This window comes from Aulostomus chinensis, chromosome 16 (assembly GCF_037954235.1).
Source record: "Aulostomus chinensis isolate RoL2024-O1b breed Wild chromosome 16, RoL_Achi_v1.0, whole genome shotgun sequence".
NCBI lineage: Eukaryota > Metazoa > Chordata > Actinopteri > Syngnathiformes > Aulostomidae > Aulostomus > Aulostomus chinensis.
Genome location: NC_141335.1, coordinates 25,609,435 through 25,632,297, shown reverse-complemented (window position 1 = coordinate 25,632,297; position 22,863 = coordinate 25,609,435). Strand labels below are relative to the sequence as shown.

Here is a 22,863-nt window from a genome sequence, read left to right as displayed (position 1 = left end):
GCCTGCAGAGCTTTAATAGGAACATTTTACATTGAGTCATCGAGTGAGAACATCAAGGAAAGATCAGCGTCGGTGTTTAATGGAACTCCCTCTGTTTTATGTTTTAATTACATAAATATAAAAGTACAATCATTGGTATAAATGTGCAACTTGCAAACAGAATTAATTTGCATACATTAACTGGATGTTACACCACAATGCAAGCAACATGAGACAAACGCCAAAGTGTGGATTTATGATCGCGTCCATGGAGCCAGAGGTCAAAATAACACAGACTGCTGAAGAAGCAATTAAATCCAGATCTGAAAGTGGTCAGTGGCTCCATTCCATCGGTGCAGAACCGCCGCCGCCGCGCCCTTGTGTTGTGGATCTGCAAATCAAGCTCTGGATCAAAGCAAATAATGTGATTCTTGTCAAGATCAGAGGAGGCGGAGCGAGCCAGCAATACATCACTCTGTTACTGAGGCGTCCAGCTGTTCTCCTGCTAACCGCCCCGGCCTGACGGGTGGAAATACATCTTGTTCCTGAAGCCGGCAGCTCTGCAGAGAGCCCGCTGTGGTGCAGCGCACCGCCATCATGAGTATCACCCAGATATTAGAGCTTTACTGAATAAATGATAACGCCATTAGCACCATCGACGGCCTTCAAGACAAACACCAACGACGTCTCGCAACCTGTATCGGCGCTGGATATTTTAACGGTGCTGCTTTTTCCCGAGGCTGTTGTGCCACCAGCAGATTTCCTTGTGTTACTGTAGTTTATGGCTCACCCGGAATAAACACTGGCAGTGCTGAGTTGAACAACTCATGGTAAAACCGATGGTCGCATTCCGACTGTGAATCATGCAGCGAGATAATCGAGGCTACGGAGGCTCAGAGAGGCCATCATTGTTACCCTCGTTGTCGTCTGCTGTTTTCTCGTGATGACACATTAATGTGCTCATTATCTTCCGATCGCGGGTTAATTGCACCATCATCTCAAGAATAATGATAACGAGATTAAAAAAAACAACAACAAACAAACAAGTCTGGCCTCTCTGGGCTTCCGTACAGGTCTGCAACGTTCAGCCGCTATTATGTACAAATAGAGAGGGCTGTTGCATCATGTCAGTCCAAAACTGTGTTTGGACATCGGAGGAATTGATTGCACTGAAAGGAAATCACGTTTGAGAAGCTGATAACAAATAAAAAGATCCAGGAAGTCAAAGACCTCCTGTGTCCTCTTACAGAAGAAACACACGCCAGTGGGGTTAAAACCATTGCAATCAATGGAGATCAGCTTTGCAAAATGCAAAAAGGATTGTTTCGTACCACACACAAGCTCTACACACTAATCTGTTCAGGAAAGAACCTTTTGTCATATTCAAGGACTAAAGTAAGGCAGTTGATTCCAAGACACACATGCATTTTTTAGGTAAGCAAAAATTACTCTAGGTTTTATATTCATATGTCTTGAAAGCTCGATGTGCTTCAGGCTCAAAGACGACACATGGAAATATATACTGGGTCCAGTAACACCCGGGGACTTGTGTTTAGGAGAGTAAGATGAAATATCACAGTCCATCAATTCTCCTGTCAGTCGCACAAACACATGACACGAACACACACATGCTTCTTGATCAACACCACGAAGCTAAAAGGGCTTTGATCGTAGTCGAACGTTCTAGAACCAGGAAGCTCGAAAGGCCCGCCAGGGTTCACGCGGTCCACGACGCAACGGAGCTCGTTCTTTTAGAGCCCGGTGACGCACTGCAGGACTGCGGCCGCGAGGCAGGGGAGGGCGGAACAGTGTTTGGCGGGAAGGTGGAACACACGGCTGTTCCACTCGGATCAAGACCGGTCGCCCCGCTGAGGGAACAAAACCCCGCACCTGAGAGCGACACCTGGCTCAGCAGCAATAAAGGTTAACATAGATTAATGCAGTAACAAGCGGTCACTATCAGTTAGTCCATGGCTGAAATTCACCAATGTACTGAATTGATTAACACATCAATCTTATTATTGATTTAATTTATTTTGTTCTGATTTATGGAGGTGCCATTAACAATAACAACACTCATTAGCGAGCAGTTCATCAAAGTTAACAAACGTTTACATGTCAGTGGAGGTCACATCGGGCGTCAGTGAGAAGTTAATTATGACTTTTAGTAACTTACCACATTTGTCAGGTGGTAATACGATCTACGAAGGGTCAGGGCGTGATGATGTCATTCTTTCTAACTCTGACTAACCTAAAGCTTTTATGTTAAAGCACATGAGTACGAAGGTCACTGGCTGTGTTCACCGGTCTCAGCTTAGACGATCTAGAACAATTAGAGCTATGGTTTTATGACGCTTTTTCTCCTTCTTTCTTGTGGGCTTGAAACTTGATTGAGAAGCCTACTGAGAATCAGACCCCGTCCACGCCCAACCAGCTGGAGGTCGAGCCAGACGTGATTTATTGTCTTCTGTTTGAAACGTATTGATCCACAACATGAAAACATTTCATTAATAATTGTTGAATTGTCAAAAGTGCTGACCCGAGCTGTCAATCATCCTCACAAACACTGAACTCTTCATCAACTCAGCGCTGATGCTTGTGTGTGTAAAATCTCCTAACTGCATTTAAAACGATGAAATCAAAGTACACATGATTGGCAGATTAGTTATCTATGAATCAGCTGATAGCGCAAGCTCATAACTGTATCAATAAATGTTAATTAATAAAAAAAAAAAAAAGAAGACGAGAAAGCCCTGCGTCATCCGTCGTGTTGCGTCTGTAGAGCGTAGTTGAGTTCTGAGAGCTGCATCTTATCAGTCGCCGGACTGAGCGTGTAAAAGACGAGACAGCGAGACTTGTTCAATCACCCACGTGTAGATAGCTGAGAGCTATGTGTAGAAAAATAGACTTTAAAGAGTCCTCTGTCTTATATACAGCTATATCGTATATGGCTTTACCATAATGGCATGCAGGAGAAACTAAGACGAGCCTGAAGGTTGAACTACCTGAGTCATTTTCTCTATTTGTCTTGGTGGGACAGTGGAGTCGAAGAAGTTAGTCTGATCTACAGAGTGAACAGATCCAATTCACACTTTCTTGGAAAAACGCTTTTTTAAGACATTGTAACATTATAATGATGTGTGTGTGTGGCATGTCTTGGTATTCACAGTGTAAGGGTGGTGAGGAGCGGGCGGCAGGAGAGGAGGCAGGGACTTTTGGTGCAGTGGGTGTGAAGTGAATGCAGAGAGGCCCGGGAGGTTTGTTAGTTAAAGATCTTGGAAACGGGTGGCAGGAGAAGTTGAGCCCTGTGCTGAGATCATCTGGCCTGCACTGGGGTGTGGATTTGGATACGAAGGGACTCCTGCACCGCTACGACTAAGACCTGCTCCCCCCGCTGTTGGCGGCCATCTCCCTCCCCTCCTTCGTCTCCGTCTCCTGGACAGCTCGACTATCAGCGCGTCCTCCTCCATTACCAACATGAGACTCTGTCACACAGCTTTAAATCACAGATGCCCTGGAAGAGATAGTTGCCGGCAACAAGGACATTGATGGCGCAGCCTGACAGGGTAGCTCTGTACCTTCTGCAAGCACCCCCATCCATTAATCCTCAGCTGTACATTCACACTGAAATCAGCAGGAATAATCAACGTCTGCCGGCTATCGGATCTTGCTTTGTTTTAGAGAGCCATGAATCCGTGGAGAAGACTCCCTCGACAGAAGCAGCAAATCCCCCTTAAAAGATAAATCAATGCAAGTGAGAGAATCCTTGAGGGTTTTGTTTTCCACTTCATCTCCTGAGATCGACTCAGCTACTTTCAATCTGCATCTTTTACCATAACGTGCCTGTGGGATAAACCCATTTACCTCCCTCTGCCCCCGTATGTTTCACTTCAAACAAACATAAACTAGCTTCTCATTTATTCTGTTTTATAAATACATATTCTACGATCAAAGAGTAATAAATACATTGCAAGCCATTTCTGTGTGTTTTTGCTTGCAGACAGCTGTGAGAGGAGAGGAAGGAGTTGGAAGGTGCCTCCTTTTACTCTTCCAAACATGTTCTCAGCTGATAAGGAGGACAGATCCTCTCTCACGAGAGATGGATTTTCCCTCCTCAGCCCTGCTCTTTCCTCCATCTTCAGTCATAAACTCGTTTTTTTTCTTCGTTGTGTGTTGGTATGACACACCACCCCTCACTGCAAAATATCAGCTACATCACGCTTGCTCAACGCTTCTCTCCCCACGCGGCGCCAGGGGAAACTTGACCCGGGCCAAGATGAGCCGGGGTTTACACAATCGACGCGAGGTGTAGGAATGGTGCAAAAAAAATAATGCATAGATCGGTATGTGCTATATCACTCAGCCATTGCACTCCTCACGAAACGTTTACATCCTCATTCAGTGTGAACATTCAGATAAATTGGCAAAACTCCCAAACAGCAAAGATTGCACAGTGTGCTGTCCTCCGGCGTGTTTCAGTCTGATAAACAGCGAGGGCACAGACTCTCGCTGATGCTTCCGTGATGCGTTCCGGGTCGGTCTGAGGTTAATGAGATGGGTGTTGGGTGATCCTCACTCTTCCACATCAAATTACGCTGCTATTTAATGACCATGTGGTTCTCACTTCATAACACCATCATCATATAATCAAGCCTCATTGCCATCATAACCACCCTCATTATCGTTACCACCGAAGGCTGGAAACCAAAAGTATCCTCAAAATGGTATGTTTCATGCATAACAAGTCCCTCCAGAAGTCCATTTCAAAAGGTTCTTTTCCTGTGGTGATCAACCACAGCTGGTCTACGCGAGGTGTCTACCTGGAGTTACTCGTCTCCGCCAGCCTGTTGTTCATGATACCGAGGGCACCGACGCCACCAGAGAAGCCATTATGGCGTGTGCTGCCACACACGGTCCTGGGATATCCGTTAGCCGACTCCGATAGCTGCTTCTGCATGATGGCCAACGACACTTTGTTGGACGCCGCCAGATCTTTCATAGAGATCATCTCCCCCGATAGTCTGCGTCCCTCCGTGTCACTATCACAGGGCCCATCTGAGTCCGGCGGCTGGACAAAGTTACCTTGGCGACCCCTGGAGCCCGGACGGATGGCGTTGCGTCTTCCCAGGAAGGTGTTGGCTTTATTGCAGCGCTGGCAAAACAAGCAGCTCATTTTCTCCAGCATCCAGTTGAGCACCTGCTTGATGACGATAGAGATGACGTTGAAGAGCGAGTAGATGCAGCACACGCCCATTAGCATGAAGAGGAAGTTAGCCACCCTGTAGAGGCTTTGGTATTTGTAGGCAGCACTCTGGCTGCTGACAAAGTCCCCAAAGCCGATGGTACTGAAGGTGACGAAGCAGAAGTAGAGAGAGTCTAAGTAGGCCCAGCCCTCCACCGGCGTGTACATGGCTGACGCGCAGCAGGAGATGGTGATGGCTGACACGCCAAGAATCAGCATCACGTGGTAAACAGAGGGCTTCCAGCCTGGGAGCGAGTAGGCCGAGAAGTCATGTTGGATCCCCGGTGGCAGCAGACCGCTGTTCCTGATTCGCCGTTCCCTCACGGCCTTCATCACCACGGCCAGCAGAGTGATGATCCGCTCCAGGAAGAGGTTAAAGAAGAGGATGGTGGCGGCGCAGCCCAGCAGGCCGTAGAAGATCAGGAACACTTTGCCTGCAATGGTAACAGGAGTTGTCATCCCAAAACCTGCAGAGACAGAGGGGAGGTGTCAGTGATGGCGCCGACCCGGTTCGACGAGGTCTCGTTCTCTCTACGCGGATTCTCACTTGCTCCTGTGACACACTTGTGAGGCACCTCAGGTGCCAGTTCAGCTCACTCACACACACACACACACACACACACACATTCACACACACACGCGCGCTTCTTAATAATAATAGAACCAAGCCAGTTAGAGGGTTTTTGTGAGGAAAACAAGGAGAAAAACAACAGTTTGAGACTGAATGTGCAGCAGTGATGGACGCTGCAGGTCACTGGACCGGTCTGTGGCGGCTCCTGCGTCACATCTTCAACTCTCACAGTTCCAGTTCAAGTTTTTCTGCCATCGTCGGCCACACGTGACATTTGGGCCAAACGGGAACTGCCAGATGTGATGCCGAAGCCAAATGAATCATTTGTTGACTGTGCGATTCATTTGCATTCTGCTGTCATCCGTTTGGTCTTTTGCATTTAGTTGCTGCTAATTTATGTGAATACTGGGTTGTTGGTGAATTGTTAATGCTTTTGCTACAGTTGTGGTGGTGGCAGCAGGAGGACCCACATGCAGAGGCAACAAGTGGGACAAACCAAGCACACAATGATTTAACTCAACAAAGAGAAAACTAAACTTACAAAATAAAAACGGAAAAAAATAACAAACTTGCAAAATACAGGGAAGGAGACAAGAGAAGAATGAGGTGGGAAACAACCCTGGATAAAGAAACGATCAAACAACAAGTGAATGAGACAGCAGACGACTCAACTAACGAGATAATAAACAGCAGGGGTTAAAGCAGGCCGGCGCTGAGATGTGGTCGACGGGGACGAATGAACCGATGGCAGGAAAACGGCAAGAAACACAAAGAAGGCAAGTACAGCAAAGCAACCACAGGAGGGGGAGGGAATTTCAAAATAAAACAGGAACTGATTAAAGGTCCAAAACTCAAACACATCAAAACAAGAACCCGCAGATCCAAAACTACGCACCCAAAGAGTCCGCGGTCATCCAGACGGGCGGTGGGAGTTCCTATATTTAGTGTATTGCAGGTCTTGCAGATTGTAAACATTGAAAATGAAATTTTATGAAAGCATCATCATCCCATCCAATTTGGGTGTCGGCCTCACCACTCAAAAACTGCATTGGCCATGTTCATGGAAAAAATAAAATGCCAGCCAGATGAAAATGAATGTGTTGGTGCGCATCCCTGGACTTAAACAGCGCTTTCAACACCGCCAATCACGAGGTATTGGTATCAAGACCGACTCCTTTAAATTTTTCTGTTCAATCTGTAAATTGGTTTCAATCGTACCGATCAGGGAGAGAACAATGCACTGTGGTGACCAGGGCCAGCTCTGATTTCATGGGATGCCCAGTAGGAGTCCCCCAAGGGTCCATACTGGGGCCCATTTTGTTTTCATTACATATTAATGAGCTACCTGAACACTGTGTACATGTTGATGTCCAGCTCTACACGGACGACATTGTAATTTCTCAATCTGGGGTGTTCTTGGGCACCAAAGAGCTGGAAGTTCAGGATTTTAAATTCTTAGGTGTGATTAGGTGTGAGACCCCAGTCTCTCTTTCCCCCCCAAAAAAATATCAAAATGACATCCAAACAATTAAATTCAATCTTAATAATTTTAAACAAATTAGAGGATCTTTGTCAGATGCAGCGGCCCCGATGTTTTGGCATCGCCAGCTGGTCTACGTCGGGCTCTACTACCCTCGAACCAACAGAGCTTCTGTACAAAGAGGCACTTAAAAAGACAGATAAAGAGACCTCTCTCACATCATGACCATCACTGCAACATCTCAGCCAAACATAACCTAATGAGCTTTGACCATTTCTGTAAATTCTCCTCTTTTTCCTTACTTTATAAAGAACTACATGGCCCAGTGCCACCCCCTCTACTGGAGTTTATTAAATGTCAATGGACTCGGGTCGCCAGAGCAGCAGTAAACAGGGACGTGTTCCCTTTAGGAAAACCTCCCTCAGCCATCAAGCACGATCTATCAAAGACAGTGCTTTACGGAATGACATTCCACCGACGATAAGGGATGTCCCACTCTGGCCCCGTAAAAGCCTGGCGAAGAGCGAACCAAACGTGCAACCACCTCTAACCTGCAAATGAATCGTCCTATGTTTCTTTCTGGCTAGATGGACGTTATTCCCCTGGGCTACAACCTGGCACATTTACGTGTACTTTTGTATACGTTCACCAATGTGTGTTGTCCTGAAATGAGAAAAAAATAAGAATAAAATAAAAAAATAAAATAAAACTTTGACTCTTGGAAGAAAGTTAAAGTTAAAAACAATGCTTTGCACTTTGTGTCCAATTAACCACACACTCATCTCAGATAAGACACGTTCTTCGACGCAGAAATCTTATGGGAATCACTGTAAAAACACACACACACACACACACTCATGGGATGTGTGTGTGTGTGGGGGGGGGGCGTCTTTCCTGCAGCTTGTGGTTTGGACTGATTGCATCTGACTCACTAGACTCGTGTGTGTTGAGTGACGCCACCCCAAGTCAGCATCGGGTCCTTGAGCATTCATTTTTCGCTGATGACGCTGGATTCAATCTCACTAAATTCAGGCGTCCAGCAGGAATGTCAAAGGTCAAACAGATTGTATGATTGTCCCTGGGCTGTGCGGGGGACGTCTCACCTTGTGTGCTGCCATTAGCCTGCTACACCCAGGTCACATCTGGAAGTACGGAGTAATCTGGTTGAACAGGCTTGGGCTGCTGCTAACGCTGGGCTCTGCTGCTGCTGCACCCACCACAATAACTTCACCATTTTGTACTTAACCTCCCATTTGTAAAACTGACAGGAACTCTTGCAGACTTGGCTGTGGAAAGTGTGCAGCTGCCAGCAAAGGAAGAGACGTGCAGGGACGTTCAGTCCAGGGTCGGGGAGACACTGCAAGGTGAAATTTTCCCTGTTGTTTATCCGGGTGGACACTGTGTGTGGATCGACGGGAGCCCACAAACAGACCCATAAACCATCCGGACCCTCCCTTGCGCTCCCGTACTGTCTTACATCTCCACTGCATTGTGAATTTACAGTAATTCTTTGTCTCCTTGTGTTTACAGCTCCTCCCTCTGTCGTAACATCATGTGATAATATCATCTGCACTGGGTAAAATGCTGTTTTCTGAAGCATTGCTGAGTTTCACAGAAGCTTGTGAAATATTAAAAAGATGGTTAGACGGCAGCAGTGTTTTGTTGCTGCTGTGAAAAAGTAATACGGTCCACGTGCGAATCATTTTGTTGCAAAATTGATGGCATGACTTTCATTTTGGCGTGGAAGTGAGATGTTCATCTCCTCTCTGGCTTGTGTGTCCAGGTTTGACACTATAAACCATGCTTGTGTGGAAAAGCGTGTCGACAGTTGCAAACAAAATCTATGTCTTTGTTCATGTCCTGAACACTGAGAGATACATGTCTGATGCAGTCAGGAGTGTTTTTAGGAGTGTGTGTTGATGAATTTGGAGCAGCGAGTTGGAGGCATTTGATTTCTGCAAATCCAGAAAGAGGTTTTGTGAATGCAGCCACAAAAACTGGGTTTTTCAGTTTCGACAGAATGGTGGAAAGTCTCATGACACATAACTCACATGATAATATACAGTACGTATGCGGCATTTTCTATTTCTGTAGGAACAGCAAGAACAAGGACGCAGGGTTACACTGAGCATCGCGGGGTCAAGAATACTCCTTCGTAAGCTTCCTGAATTTTTTTTCTGGCCTCTGTGCATCGGCTTCCTGCTATGGTGTGATTTCTCAGTCAATTAGACTGAGTGTTCAGCTGACGAGGAGGCTGGAGAGGAGAGGGGAGGATGTTTATGGATCCTGCGGCATGTTGATGGAGCACTTCTCCGGCTGAGGAGTGTCACAGGTGCAGCTCTGACTGTGCAGCTGCACTGCAGCTCTGATGGATGTCTCACTAATTGAGCTCACAATTGTTTCCTATGAAAAGCAAACGGTGTTATTCATTCTGTCAGAACTTTGGAGGCAAAAAAGGTTGAAAAAAGTACTGAAGGGGAGGAATACCAATAATTCAGTGGGGTAATTTCCCTTAATATTAAAAAATAAACATCAAGATATATGATTAATGGTGGCGGCTCCAACCGAGCGATCGCTCAAGTAGAAGTAGGGTGAAGCACATTTAAGGTAAAGTCTGAATTTTCATGCTGATCACAAATAGTATCAACATCATACTGCTGCGATTCCACAAAATCTGGCAGAAAAAGGGAGGCTTCTGGCGGTAACGGTTACCTGCGCGCACGCATGCACGCACTCATGCACTCACACACACACACACACACACACACACACACACACACACACACACACACTGACATGTCCCTTATCCACAGAACAGCAGATGGTATATTTGTCAACAAATAAAATCGTGCTGAAAGATCAGCCGGTTCACTTCCAGGCCAAGGTTAATTGATTTTCCATCATGGCCATCCTCCATTTCGGTCTTCGTGGAGCATTACGACGACATCTTTTTCCTTTTTTCCCCACCATCAGCTCTATAACCTCCTTATCAGGTAATAAATGACATCAATATCAAGACAACAGTTCCTTTATGATACCCAAAATGGCTTTTCTGACCTCATCGCTCTCCCTGGAACCCACTCTCAGGGGGGTTTGCTGGGTCATTTCGATCAGCGCTGATTGATACGGATGGTTACAGACACCAGAGGGAATCGAAGCTTCACGCATCCACGCACACCTCTACACAAGTGCACCAGCAGGACACCAGACTTCTGCCAGTGACAAAGTTGAGTCACCGACTGCGAGGGTGTGAAAGGGTGAGGGACAACGATTACCCACGTTAAACCCTTCAGTGAAATCCTATTCCAGTGGCTCATATTTAATTAATTAGCAGCCAAATTCTCCCAAACTCGACTGGAAACAGATTTTATCTCCTGAGCGAGCGGAGACAGTCTTCTGCTCCGTCTTTCATTACCAAGCAAATTACCTAAGAGAGGAAAAGGCACCAGGCATTGATTCAGTGTAGCATTACAGAGCCATTACCCCAGACTAGTGTGTCAGGACGCATTAGACACAACGGAACCCTGAGAGAAAGCCAGAGAAAACCCAACTGCCAGCCCTCACACAGAAGATCTTCCTGGTTCGATCCTCTGTCTTAATTAAACGTGGCTGCTGTGCGATGGTGAATCAGCAGGCCAGACTAATGACCCTGCTGACCTCGCCGAACACTTCATCCCTCCAGATGAGTCACTGAACTCAGCACAACTTCATACGTCTGCTAATCCAATTCAATCAGAGGGAGGGGGTGGGAGGAGAGAATAAATACTCTCCCAGTATGGGGTTATCATTACAGTTCGACATCCCAAACACGCGCGCACGCGCTCCTACAACAGAAGGGAAGAAATGCCAACGTTAAAAATGCACTCATGAAATGTGTATCAATAAATGCAGTTATTGAGCATTAATTAAATATTGCGCCGTGTTTTTGGGAAGGTTAGAATCTTTAGTAACAGGAGCGCCAACATGTGGTGAACTTGTGCTTTTGTTCAGATCACGTAGTTATGACAAAAATTTAAGACGAAAATTCCATACACACATCATGTATGTCCAATGTCTTCACGTGGCATCGTGAGTGGTTTTCCTGCATCAAACACACTTTTTGTCACGTGGGTCTGACGCCGTCGCGCTCTGAGCAGCAGTCAGTTTAGTTTAGACAACTTTGTTTTATTTGCTCACTAAAGCTTTTTGATCGACGATCCGAGTTGGAAAATACATTTAATAGCTGGTCGGTGAGGTTGAAGTGACCGTCACGGTATGAACACGCGAACGTCCGTCTGCAGCGACCAGCCCCCACCACGCTGACCCTCATGTTTTAACAATGAGGTCACGTGACGGGGATGATCCAGGTAATTTTTCTTGCGGTAACAAACACGGACCTCAACTGATTTATGTTGGTGTTGATTCTGAACACATCAACCGCCACCAGCAGGTCATGTGGTGTTAGAAGGTCGTGGTCACTTCATCTCCTGTGGAATCAACCTGCAACAAATCACCCAACGCTGGCAGACACGTCACCGGGCTGTCATGACTGAAGATAACGCATTCATCTCTGCTGCTCGCCGTCGTCGGGCTCACAGCAGCGTCTGCAGCCTCCTCTTCGTTTCGGGACCAAGGGTCCAAAGAAAGTCATGAAATATTCTTCTAAACTGCATGTTTACAGACACGTGAGGCCTCATTTAAAAGCCTGTTGTCTGCATTTGCAACAAGTGGTTTCGGTTTGTTTCAAGCATGAAGTATTGCAGAGATAATCAAAGCGTTTAGAGGGACGGAAGCGACTCCGGAGGGTTTAGTGAGGTACGATCAGCTCAACATGGAAAATGATGTTAGTCTCTAAAGGCTAATGATGCTCGCATGCATAATTATCCGCTAGAGATTCACCCAGAAGGAAAGTGATGGAGATTGGGTCATTAGTGTCCATTAATTACCGTTTGACGTTTGTAAGAGAAGACGTTCTAATGGTTACCATACCAGCACTGGGCCGGGGGGGGGGGGGCACAAAGGGACATTACTGGACTACAGTGGTTTCAGCTTTTATCACCAGTTTAAATCACTTGGACTCAGCAGCTGTTGAAGGGAGGACACGATGGAGACCGCGCAGCTCCCGTTACTGTCCAGTGGCACCTAAACAAACACTACGAATGGCTGAGAGAGCAGCTCAGAGCGGTGGACCTTACGGTCGCACACATCAGCGTCATCGGCACGTTCAACAGCAGGCACGTGCATCGCTGCCTCTCACTGGTCGGAGGGATAAACATCCGTGGACTGAAGTGTTTGTGCAGTACAGCAACAACAGGTTATCATCAAATATCTGTCCCAAAAATATGGGCGTGCAGGGATCTACGAACCCTACTGGCCCATTCAGGAGTCGACAGCCTGATCCGGTCCTGATAGGAATCCAAAGATGCAATCACAACTCTTTCTGAGCCATTTTGCAAACAGAAATTCAGCGAACAGGTAAAAGTTTGCAGAGGATTCTTTATCTTTGTTATCACACAAACAGCAACTACATTCCACCTCTCAGAGCTTCTCGGATTCTCTCAGCAGCATTTGTCTCTGCAGGAGATCGAAATCTTCAAAGCTGCATCAGTATTTTAATGTCACCAATGGATCGACCGGCGGTGACAGCAGCGTCACTCACTAGTCTCTCTCACTGTCCTTCAGATTGAGGCAGCACTTCAGAGTTGTTTGGTTTGGCGTCAACCTTCCCGCTCTGGTTCCCTCTGGTCACCCCCAGCAGCAGGAGCTGTTCACTCTCCCTGCTCCACACCGGCTCCCATCACCTAAAACACACCTGAGCATTTAGCAGCACCAGTGCCAAATATTCCCCTCAGGTAGGAAACTGGGAGGCTTTCTCTCATTTCACTAAATTCAGGCTCCTTGTCTCCTCAAATCCTTAACTGCATTTGGAGGAGAGAGAGGAGGCTGAGAGTGTAGAGGAAGCCAGGCGGTTGTGTGGTGGCCAACCCCCCTTCCAGACTGGAGAGCTCAGCCCATGTGATCTACAGTCAATGTGTGGCATTCATGTTGTTTTCACTGGATTCGTCATGGGTTCGAAACATAAAGAGTCCTACCACACGAGAACACTTGTGTCCAAATACCAGTCTTTGAATCTAGATTCTAGGTAAAGATGAAATGACCCATTTCACATCTGGAATGTCTGGCTGACGCCACTTGACACCTGATGACCAACAAGGGACCCGCTGAGAACAACCCACTGGTTCACCTCACTGGAGAACAGCCACCCAAGGGCAGGAGGAGGAGCTGAGGGTCTGTTGGAATAGCCTGACGCACTTTAGCTGATGGTCGAGGGAGTGTGAGGTCAGGATGGGAACAGGTGACAGCCAGAGAACACGGAAGGGAGGAACAGCAGGTCCAAATCAAGAGAACCAACACACTTTCTGGACATTCACGTGAAAACAAAGGGACACAGCCATGCTTCTTCTGCAGTATATTCACACAAACATTTAGTGTCACGAACCTCTGAAGACGTGAGAGGGAGCAGCAAACCAAAATCCAAGCCGTGCCTTCTCCTGCCACCCTTTGTCCTCAATTAATGTGCTCAGAACCCAGCTCCCAGTCAAACCCGCTGAGTCCCACTGGTGGGACTAGTCTCAAATTGGTCTGATAGGAGCAGCAGCAGAAAATGGCAGGCATGCCCGTCCCTCTGATGACTGTGTTTCTGTGACGAAGAGGAAATAATTAGTCATGGAGCGGCGTGGCAGGGGTCTGCAGAGAGGACTGGGCCGAGCACGCAGCAACATGGCCAGACCTCTGACATTATCTCTGCACCATCTGTTGAGGAGCTGCCAGGATAATACCAGGAACATTCACACAGCGCTGCCAGTTTTACCACAAATCACGATGGGCGATGGATCACATGGAACGGCGAGCTGTTGAGCTTGAGATGCAGCATCGCTGTATGCAGGCACGTGGATTAAGCAAAGGTTAAAATTGCACGGACTGAGACAGGAGGCCCAAACGCTGCACATGCAGCTACGTTTCTACGATACCCTGAAGCAAAACAATGCGGCTTTGATTTTCACACTCAGCTCACCCACACAAGGCGGTAATGGTATCTGCTCTGCAAGTCAAAGCCTTGATGATGAGTATTTTGTGTTACACATGGCTGTGCAGTAATTAGAAATGATAGTCTGAGGTGATCAGAATGAAATACGCAGCCTACAGTCATTAAAGTGGGTCAATACAGATGTAAATTACAGAGTAACAGGAGTAAGAAGCCCGGCTGAATCAAGCAACCCTCCTTTTCTGACCGCGTGATTCATTTCGTTCCTCCATAACTAAATTGGTCCACTGTTTTCAAACTGACTGTAAATTGTATTTCCGTACTTCATTCACCAGCCGCCAGGGTTTCTGACTGATGACTCCACGTTGTCCCTATTGATTTATTGTCAAAAGAATATGCAGCGTTGTCTCTGGGCCGACGCCAACATTTACTCTTTTCTTGACATTTCGACCTGTTTTTCATTCTCACAGAAGTTTTAAAGGGAAACATGCACGGAGCGTTCATGGAGCACCTGTCCTGACAGCAAAGACGTGGCTTCGTTGTCCATCCACAAACGCTGACGCAGATTTGTCCTTTCATCTGACTCACAAAGACTGGTAGTCTGTCTCTGATGGATCTAATGACTCTGTCCTAGGGCTCTTTTATTATCTCGCACTTTATGCACGGTCAATGTTTGAGTAGAAGCTTAGTCACATACAAGGCTCTTGCATTATTCCCCAAAGTAAACACAGCTGTTCAGGCGGTGATATAGAAACCACACCAGTCTCAGAGAAGCTTCCACGTGGAGCACAAAGACAGACGCGGAGCTCACGCAGCATCGTGGCAATGCTCGACTGCATGGATTGAATGTGGAAGCTTCATCGACTCCACGGGGTTTAATTTCTGTGAAGGTGAAAGCCCCTGAAATTGAGGCTCCGCGAAAACAGATTCCTGCCAATCCTGCTCTGTAACTGACAGCTGCAATAAAGATCATGAGTCCTACACAGAAAGATGCCTCGGAGAAACGAGGCAACGCTCCGCTGCTCACAATTAAATGATGCTTCACTTTCTCTTCCCAGAATGTCACTATGAGTCGTCTGTCTCGGCCTCCTGCCTCAGACTGTGTGCCAGCCAGAGGGCTCACGAAGAGCTGACTGCTGAGAGACACGCGTGTTCTCACAGGACAGGAAACATATGATCATCTTATAGAGGGGGACGCGTCGCTGTAGATCAAACACATGAATTAGGTCAGCCTTCAGCATCTGCAGCAGTAAACACACAGCGCTAACGTTCACCCCAGCATGGAGTGCTGCTGAGCTCCCCTCCTACTGGTGGCAGCTGTTGCTGGTGGATCTTCTGCTAATGCAGGAGTTTACTGACTTCAGAGGAGCATTTTGTTGTTTCCAGAGTTGTGAGAGATCTTCTTAATGACTTTCAGTTTGCAGGAACCTTTTTCAACTGAAACGCATTGTCAGTGTTACAGTAGAAGATCGAGCAGTGCAGCATGTTGAGCTGCTGTTGCACTGGCGTGTAAGACAAAGGTGGACGGCTGCCAGAAGGTGCTGTTTGCCAACTTGCTGTTAGCTTATTAACATTAATAACTGCTTTTATATATTAAATATGACCCTGAGATGCAGATGAATGCTCCACTCATCTGCTCTGACAGCGGAGCAACGCTTCGTCCAGAAGCCTCCAGAAAGGCTCCTTCTGAGGAAAACTTAGAAACTCATATGAGAACTTTGTGCAAGTCAGCACCGACATCAGCGGTGCCGTATCAACAGGCTAATAACGACGGAATATAATCTAAAATGGCAGCCAACATGATAGGAAGCAGATCAGAAGACTGCAAAAGTACACAGTGTGTAACCCGGCTTCACTCTGCTGGTGCAGAAAGCAGAATCAGTGAAATGCTAATCAGTTTGAGGAGAAGGAAGCCCAGAAAATCTGCTGTGTCCTCCAAACTGATCTTGGGATCACTTTGCTGCGATGATTTGACTCCAGGACTTCAGAGTATGCGGGTGCATGCCTTAGCAAGTCAGCACAGATTTATGACCCGCTGCGACAGGGCGGAGGTGTGCACCGCCACCCTGTCCAGCAGTATTTCTATAGAATGGGGATTTATTGAACTTCACACACCCACACACACACACACACACACACGCGCGCGTACAGAGCTTTTCTATATGTTGAATCGCCCCCTCATCATGTCTCCTTAATATCACTAAATACAAGACCAAGAGAAAAAACGAGTGCATGAACCCTTTCACACCGTAGACAAGTGCCACACAGGCTCTGAAATAATAGCCAAAAATTATGAAAAGAGGTAATTTCTTCCATTAATGTTCCAGCAAATTAAATGGAAAACATTATTAAGTTTAAGTGAGTTCTGTTTTGTTTCTGTTTCAAGTTGCACCACACTGTTTATCTCTTCAAACCATACAGCGGCTTTTTATTATTTCTAGCTTTACACAAAATAAATTGCTTGTCTGTTGTCCCCTGACGTACTTAAGTGACCAAACACTCACTGTGCACACAAACACTTTATGAGCTGGCAAACAAAAAGGTTGCGCCGCACTCAGGTCACCAACATGGATTCAGAATACGAACGCAGTTATCATCACAACGCATGCAGACATTTTCCTCCCGACCACCAGCAATGGGTTTCTGTGCAGAAAAGAACAGCCAGCAGCAGCTGCACCCTTCCACCTGGAACCGTGGTCAGGATCCACAGCTCAGTCCAGATGCCCACCACAACGTAAGCACCCGTTCCTCCTGACGTGTCCTATCTTCCCACTCTGTTCAATAAAAACTCATCTATTAATTCTTGAGATATCTTGGTACCAGACAAACTGGCCAGTCCTAAACCAGTGTTACCCCTTGAGTATCACGCCTGCCTCGCGACTGACTGATGACCGGACATCAAATCACTGGGAGACTGATTTCTATGACACCCCCGATGGCTCTCGAGGACACGCCCCCTCAGCAAAGTGGCTCTACGTGTATGAGAAAGCAGGAAACTGAGAGTAACACTAATATTTTTGCATATAAACCGACTTCAGTTGTTCTCTAAGAGATTCTGAGGACGGCGTACAGCAGCAGGAGACCATGGACACGCAGCCAGGAACTGAGTTTCCTGACATTTGTAGGAGTGATGTTGGGAACTGAAGCTGCCCAGCATGATGGATTGAATTCCTCAGAACTGCATTATTGACCAATTTGCTCCTGAGCTGGAAACACTAAACTGATACTAACGATGACATCATGATCTCCTGAGTATCAGCAGGCCTCCTGGTGACCGTTCAGGTCCAGTCCTCACGGTGACCGTTCAGGTCCAGTCCTCACGACCCGCGTGAGGGACACATCAGACTCTAAATGGGAGTGTAGATTTGGGGAATTTGGTTTTGGCTCTACGATAATTTCATTTTCCTTACTTTTTCGTGTTTCGGTATAAAAACAGAACTTCTGTTCAGTTTTAACAATTCTTATGCTGGGCGTCAGAACTGGACCTCCAGACCAGTGGGGACGTTTCCTCTGAGTGATGTCACAGTAACGCAGTGACCTGGGCAGGAATAAGATGGATGGCGGGGAGTCAAATCACTGTGAAACTGATCTGTAAAATGATCTTCATCAGATTACATGGGGGACGGCTTATCCAACATGAGCAGCCATCGTCTACCAGGCTACCTCATTACTCTGCTGCCACGTTCTCATGCAAAAGCAGATCAAAATAAATGATTTAATCAGTTCTGAGCAGAAGTAGTTTGGATGTCAGACAGGAGTCAGTGTGTGCTGGACAGACACCGAGGACATGGACTCAGAAGGCCCATCAAAGCAGCGTCAGAAATCATTGATCAGAGATGAGACTGCTGCCACAGGCCGCCGCCTCTTACTCGCCGTCTACCAGCAGCGGCCGTACCACAGATGGGTTCGTCTCAACGATGCAGCTCCAGTTGGTTCATCTGAATAAGAACATGGATTCAAAGCAAAAACACAACCCGCCCGTGGGAGTCCCTGCACTCAATCATGTGACATTTCACACGGTTTGAATGCCAAATGCAGGCTTGGCCACGCCTGAGGTGACGTTGTCTTGTGACCTCACAACACTTGAACGACAGGCAGGTGAAGGTCAGACAGGCTCATAATTGTCGCTCAAACAAACCTCAGTTTTTATTTGTTTAAAAGCAAAAAAAGTCAGCGATTTCAAATGACCATTAAAGCCTGACGTTTGCTGACACTGCCGATCGCAACACGGAGGGCGGATACGCCTCCAACATCAGACTGGAACAATCAGGTACAAGCGAGGGCTGCTGGGACGGTACAACGAGGACGCGCACTGAGGGTGTAAGTCACATCTCACCACCAGGAGTCTGTTTCTCTCTGCTGAACCTCACATCTGTTGATTGGAGTGAACGCCACGCGGAGCAGAGACCCTCCAGATTTGGCAGCATGATGTATTTTCACTTTCTCTCGTGGGAGGAACACAATTATAGTTCTGTACATTCAGTACAACACCCAGGCGCCGCTTCCTGGACGTGCACTCAGATGTGATGCACCGTTTGTGCTCCACTGGAGTTAAGGTCACATTTCAGGACGTTTTGTTTCAATCTGAAACTGTCGTTGACTCCGTCAGGCTGAGGACACTGGTGGCAGAGGCATTGACAGCCGGTTTGTCCAGCATCTGTGGAGCTCTGTTTTGTCCATCAGGGACACATTTGGCTCTTTAGCTGATAAACGCACCACCATGTTCATCAGCCAGGCCACAACCTCGTGAAAATGAACCCAAACAACCAAAGACTCAAGGAGCTCAAACCGCAAAATTAGCCTGGACTGAAAAATATTGATCAGAGCTGCTGCTTTCACAGGTGTCATCACTTTCCTGGCCTCATACCAACACCTTCAGTTTTTCACTCTGCAGTTGCAGCGCCCCCCCCCCCCCCCCCCCCCCCCCACGGTGTCACTGCGAGGCGCAAATTACACCACAGCCTTCTGTGAGACCACCACTATCGAAAAATCATATTTCAACCTAAACCCAATGGTTGTGATGGGAAAAGATGCTGACTACCCCGGTGAACCGGAGGGAAGAGCGCGGCGTCATCATGCTGCAGCACATCCCTGTCTGAACAAGCAGTTCAGCAGGACTCAGTCGTGTCTCGCATTGAGGTTAGATCAGGCTAGACAGAAGGAAACATTGTGAGTCTATTGTGTGCTATTTGTAAAACTGTCCTTTTCATCTCGCCTGCACTGGAGACTTCTCCGAGTGGGTGGATATGAGTGTGACGGAGCAAGAAACTGCAGTGGCAGCCAGGGGCAAGAAGAGGCAGGACGCAGTTTATCCTCAGGAATAAATAGCCAGCTACACAATCCAAACCTGCCGCTGAGAAATGTGAGAAAAGAAGCCGAACCGGCCGTCCCACTCCAGCACAACAAGCCACTCAGTACACTTGATTCCCAGACGAGTATCAGTACTTCAAACCTGGAAAAAGTACTTCTCTAAAATTTCATCCGAGCAACTCAATACGAAACACAGGCCCACAACCAGATTTAGAGAGCTGTCCGAAACTGGCGGCCATCAGCTATCAATCAGGTATAAATAGCTAATATATTAATAGAAGCTGCGTTTACCGAACAGACTCAAGTGCCCTCTTTAATGAGCAGCGATGCCTGAGAATGTAGGGCAGGACAACACAAGCAGGAGTCGGATGCTGAAAAAAAGCTCTTTGCATGAGACTCCAATTAGATAGGAAGTTAAGGGATCATCAAAGTTATGAAGTTCATCCTGAGGGGAACACCGGTTCTATAGCGATAGAGCTCATTTACATCAGAAACACTCACTTCCACCTCACACTTGTGCTCCAGCCAGAAGTAGCCTGGTTCGTGCTCACAGGATCCGCTTGAAACAAGAACGTCTCACAGACTGCCGTGGCCCGGCGGTGTTGGAAGGGGAACGACAGGCAGGGATTCACCCCGAGGCCGGCGCGGATGCCTGAGCCGAATTTCATGGCAGCGCATCAATGAGACGCTGAGATTTCAGTCGGAGCCCAAGTGAAAGGTGGAGAGATGCTTCAGCAGCTGCCTGGCTTCCCTACACAGACGTGGCTGAAGAAACTACAAACATGTCTCTGGTCCTCGGAGGTTACCAACGTGGGGGTTGGGGCCCGATGGGGGGCTGTCAGATGATATATATCTACCTTTTCTCAAAGGCCTTGATGATTTACAAAGATAAAAAATACTATGATAAAACTCTAAAGACGACAGCTGCATCTCCAATACACTTAGATTTGTCTGTGTTCGGCCTGTTGGTGCTCCATGGGCTGTCGGGTCACGAGCCCCTGGAACCTTGATTTTAGGGGTCCTGTCCTGAACAGTTTGGCCCCCCCTGCCCTGGATCCTGGCTGCTAACACAGGGAGCAACTGGAAGTTTAGTGAACTTGGAGGCATTGGTCTTCTGTTTTTGTGAGTCTGGGGTGTTTGAGAAGATCAGGTGGTTTGTTTAGGTGGTCAGGTGGAAGCTCCAGAGTAGGACCCTGTAGACCAGGCAGGGACTCGCTCGACTCGTTTGACCAGAGCACAGAAAACTCGAGCGCTTACGTGGCGACGTGTTGCCTGTCTTGGCTGCATTTGGTCCTGCGAACCAACACACCAGGTGCGGCGTGACCAGGCCAAACTGAGTGAGCCGGTGGTTCACGGGGCCCTGGCGTCACTTTCATTCTTCAAAGTGATGTTGTGCAGCCACATCAAGGGCAGCAAAGTGTCAGTGTTGATTTGAAGCCTGGGCCACAGCGGAGCCGGAGCCGGGGAAGCGTCTGAGAGGAGCGCCTGGCAGAGGGGGGAGGCTGCTCTGATGGAGTTGTGTGGGGAGGCCCCAAATCCCTTTCATATCACAAGCATGCAGAGAAAGTAGCACACGAGCCGGAGGGGTGGGGGTGCAGATCAAAGTGAGATGGAAATCCAGACAGAGACCCGCGCGACGCACGACACAGACAAACACAGAGAGAATCTCCAAATCACGCTTTGCCCTCTGGCGGGCGGCGGCAGAGTGCGTTAACACCAGCGACCTGCGGACATGTACGCCCACGTGACCCCAGAGAGGTCGGAGGGAGCAGAGCCAAACCCGGACTGGTACCGAGTCAACGAAGTTCTCACAGCAACTTACACATGTGCCCCCCCTCCCCCCCATATGTGTGTGTTTGTGTTGAGGGCAAGGTCAGAAGGTCAGAGATAGACAGCTGCTGTCATGTCGACTAAATCACTACCTGGAGTGAGTTCATCTGCCTGTTCACCCCCTCACATTCACTCTGCTGGGGGGGGGGGGGTAAGTGTGGGAGGATGCAGCCATCAGGCATGCAGTGCAAAACACCACTGGCCCCCGGTTACCCTGAGAGGGACACTTGCTCTTTTCTGACCTATTGCACAAGTAAATGTTAAGGGGTGGGGGTGGGGGGTGGGGAGGGGGCTCTCATTGATATTCCTGTTGGTTCGCATGGAAATGTGGCAAAAGGCTGCACCCATGGGTGCTGTCCTATTGCCAGAGATGAGAGCGCGTTGGAAATGGCAGGCCAGTCAGATGCCAAAGTCCCTCACAGCCGGAGTGGAACACACCAACACACCGCTGGAACCAGTGAGGCCAGTGAGAGGAAGCAGCACCAGTAACTGGTCCATCTCTGCTTTGGTCCATGGAAATACATGGGGGGGGGGGGGGTGTTGGGGTCAGAGAAATCATCACATGCTGCATACATCACCCACCTATAGTCGACACCACAGTTCCAACAAAATAAAAAGCCCCCGTAAAATCCCATCGCGGCCGCAGAGCGTCAGCGCGGACCCCGGCGGCGATGGCAGCCTCGTACTCCCGCAGGAAGGAGCTCAGGTCCTGCAGGCTGATGTTGAAGGTCTCGCTGAAGTTGAGGAGCGTCCCGTTCCAGCGGCCGTGAGCCCGCAGTTCCGAGGGCCTCTCGATGGCAGAGAACACCGCAGCGCCGCACAGCAGATAGAGCACGATGAGGACGGCGAGCAGCGCGAAGCGGCCGTTGTCCTCGTTCCAGTGCAGGGACCGGCAGCCTCGCAGGCGCTGGCCAGGCATCATCCGAATTTCAGCACCACTCGCGCGTCGGACAGCGACAGGCTCCACATCGGAGGCGGCATTCACTCGTCTGCGGGCTTCCTCTGGAAGTCAGTCACTCCGCCGCGGCCAGCTCCCCCCCCCCACGCCCCCACCCCGCGCTCACCGGCTCCGCGTCTCATCGTAGAAGTGCCGTGATGCGCGTGTGACTGAGGCTCCGCTGGCGGGAAGGAGTTGGAGAGGGAAGCCAGTGGCGCAGGGTTCCAGTGTCACGCGCTCACTGGCGCAGTTGTTCCGCTGCGGTTGCGCTCGAGTGGAGCGCAGCGCAAACGCAGCCCGGGCGCGCGAGTCCCCGCTGAAGTACCGGCATCCTCGCGCGAAACCTGCCTGCGCCAAAATGCTCCTCCTCAAATGCCGTTCCGATCCCGAATGAACTCCGTCCCGGTGAGGGGAGGCTGCCTCGTCCGCGTGCACGTCACGTCACAGTGAGCTCAAACCGGTTCACTTCAACAGGACTCCAGCAGGGAGC

At 48.4% G+C, this 22,863-nt stretch overlaps 1 protein-coding gene across 1 annotated transcript; it reads right to left on the bottom strand.

Annotated features, from left to right (window-relative positions):
* kcnk12 (potassium channel, subfamily K, member 12) lies at nucleotides 1–22,445 on the bottom strand. The gene is made up of 2 exons (XM_086181448.1): nucleotides 22,019–22,445; nucleotides 1–5,688 (listed from the first exon to the last, which is right to left on the bottom strand). The coding sequence occupies exons 1-2, from the start codon at nucleotides 22,356–22,358 to the stop codon at nucleotides 4,796–4,798; spliced, it is 1,233 nt and encodes a 410-aa protein (XP_086037574.1). The 5' UTR covers nucleotides 22,359–22,445; the 3' UTR covers nucleotides 1–4,795.
* Between the last annotated feature and the right edge of the window lie 418 nt (nucleotides 22,446–22,863).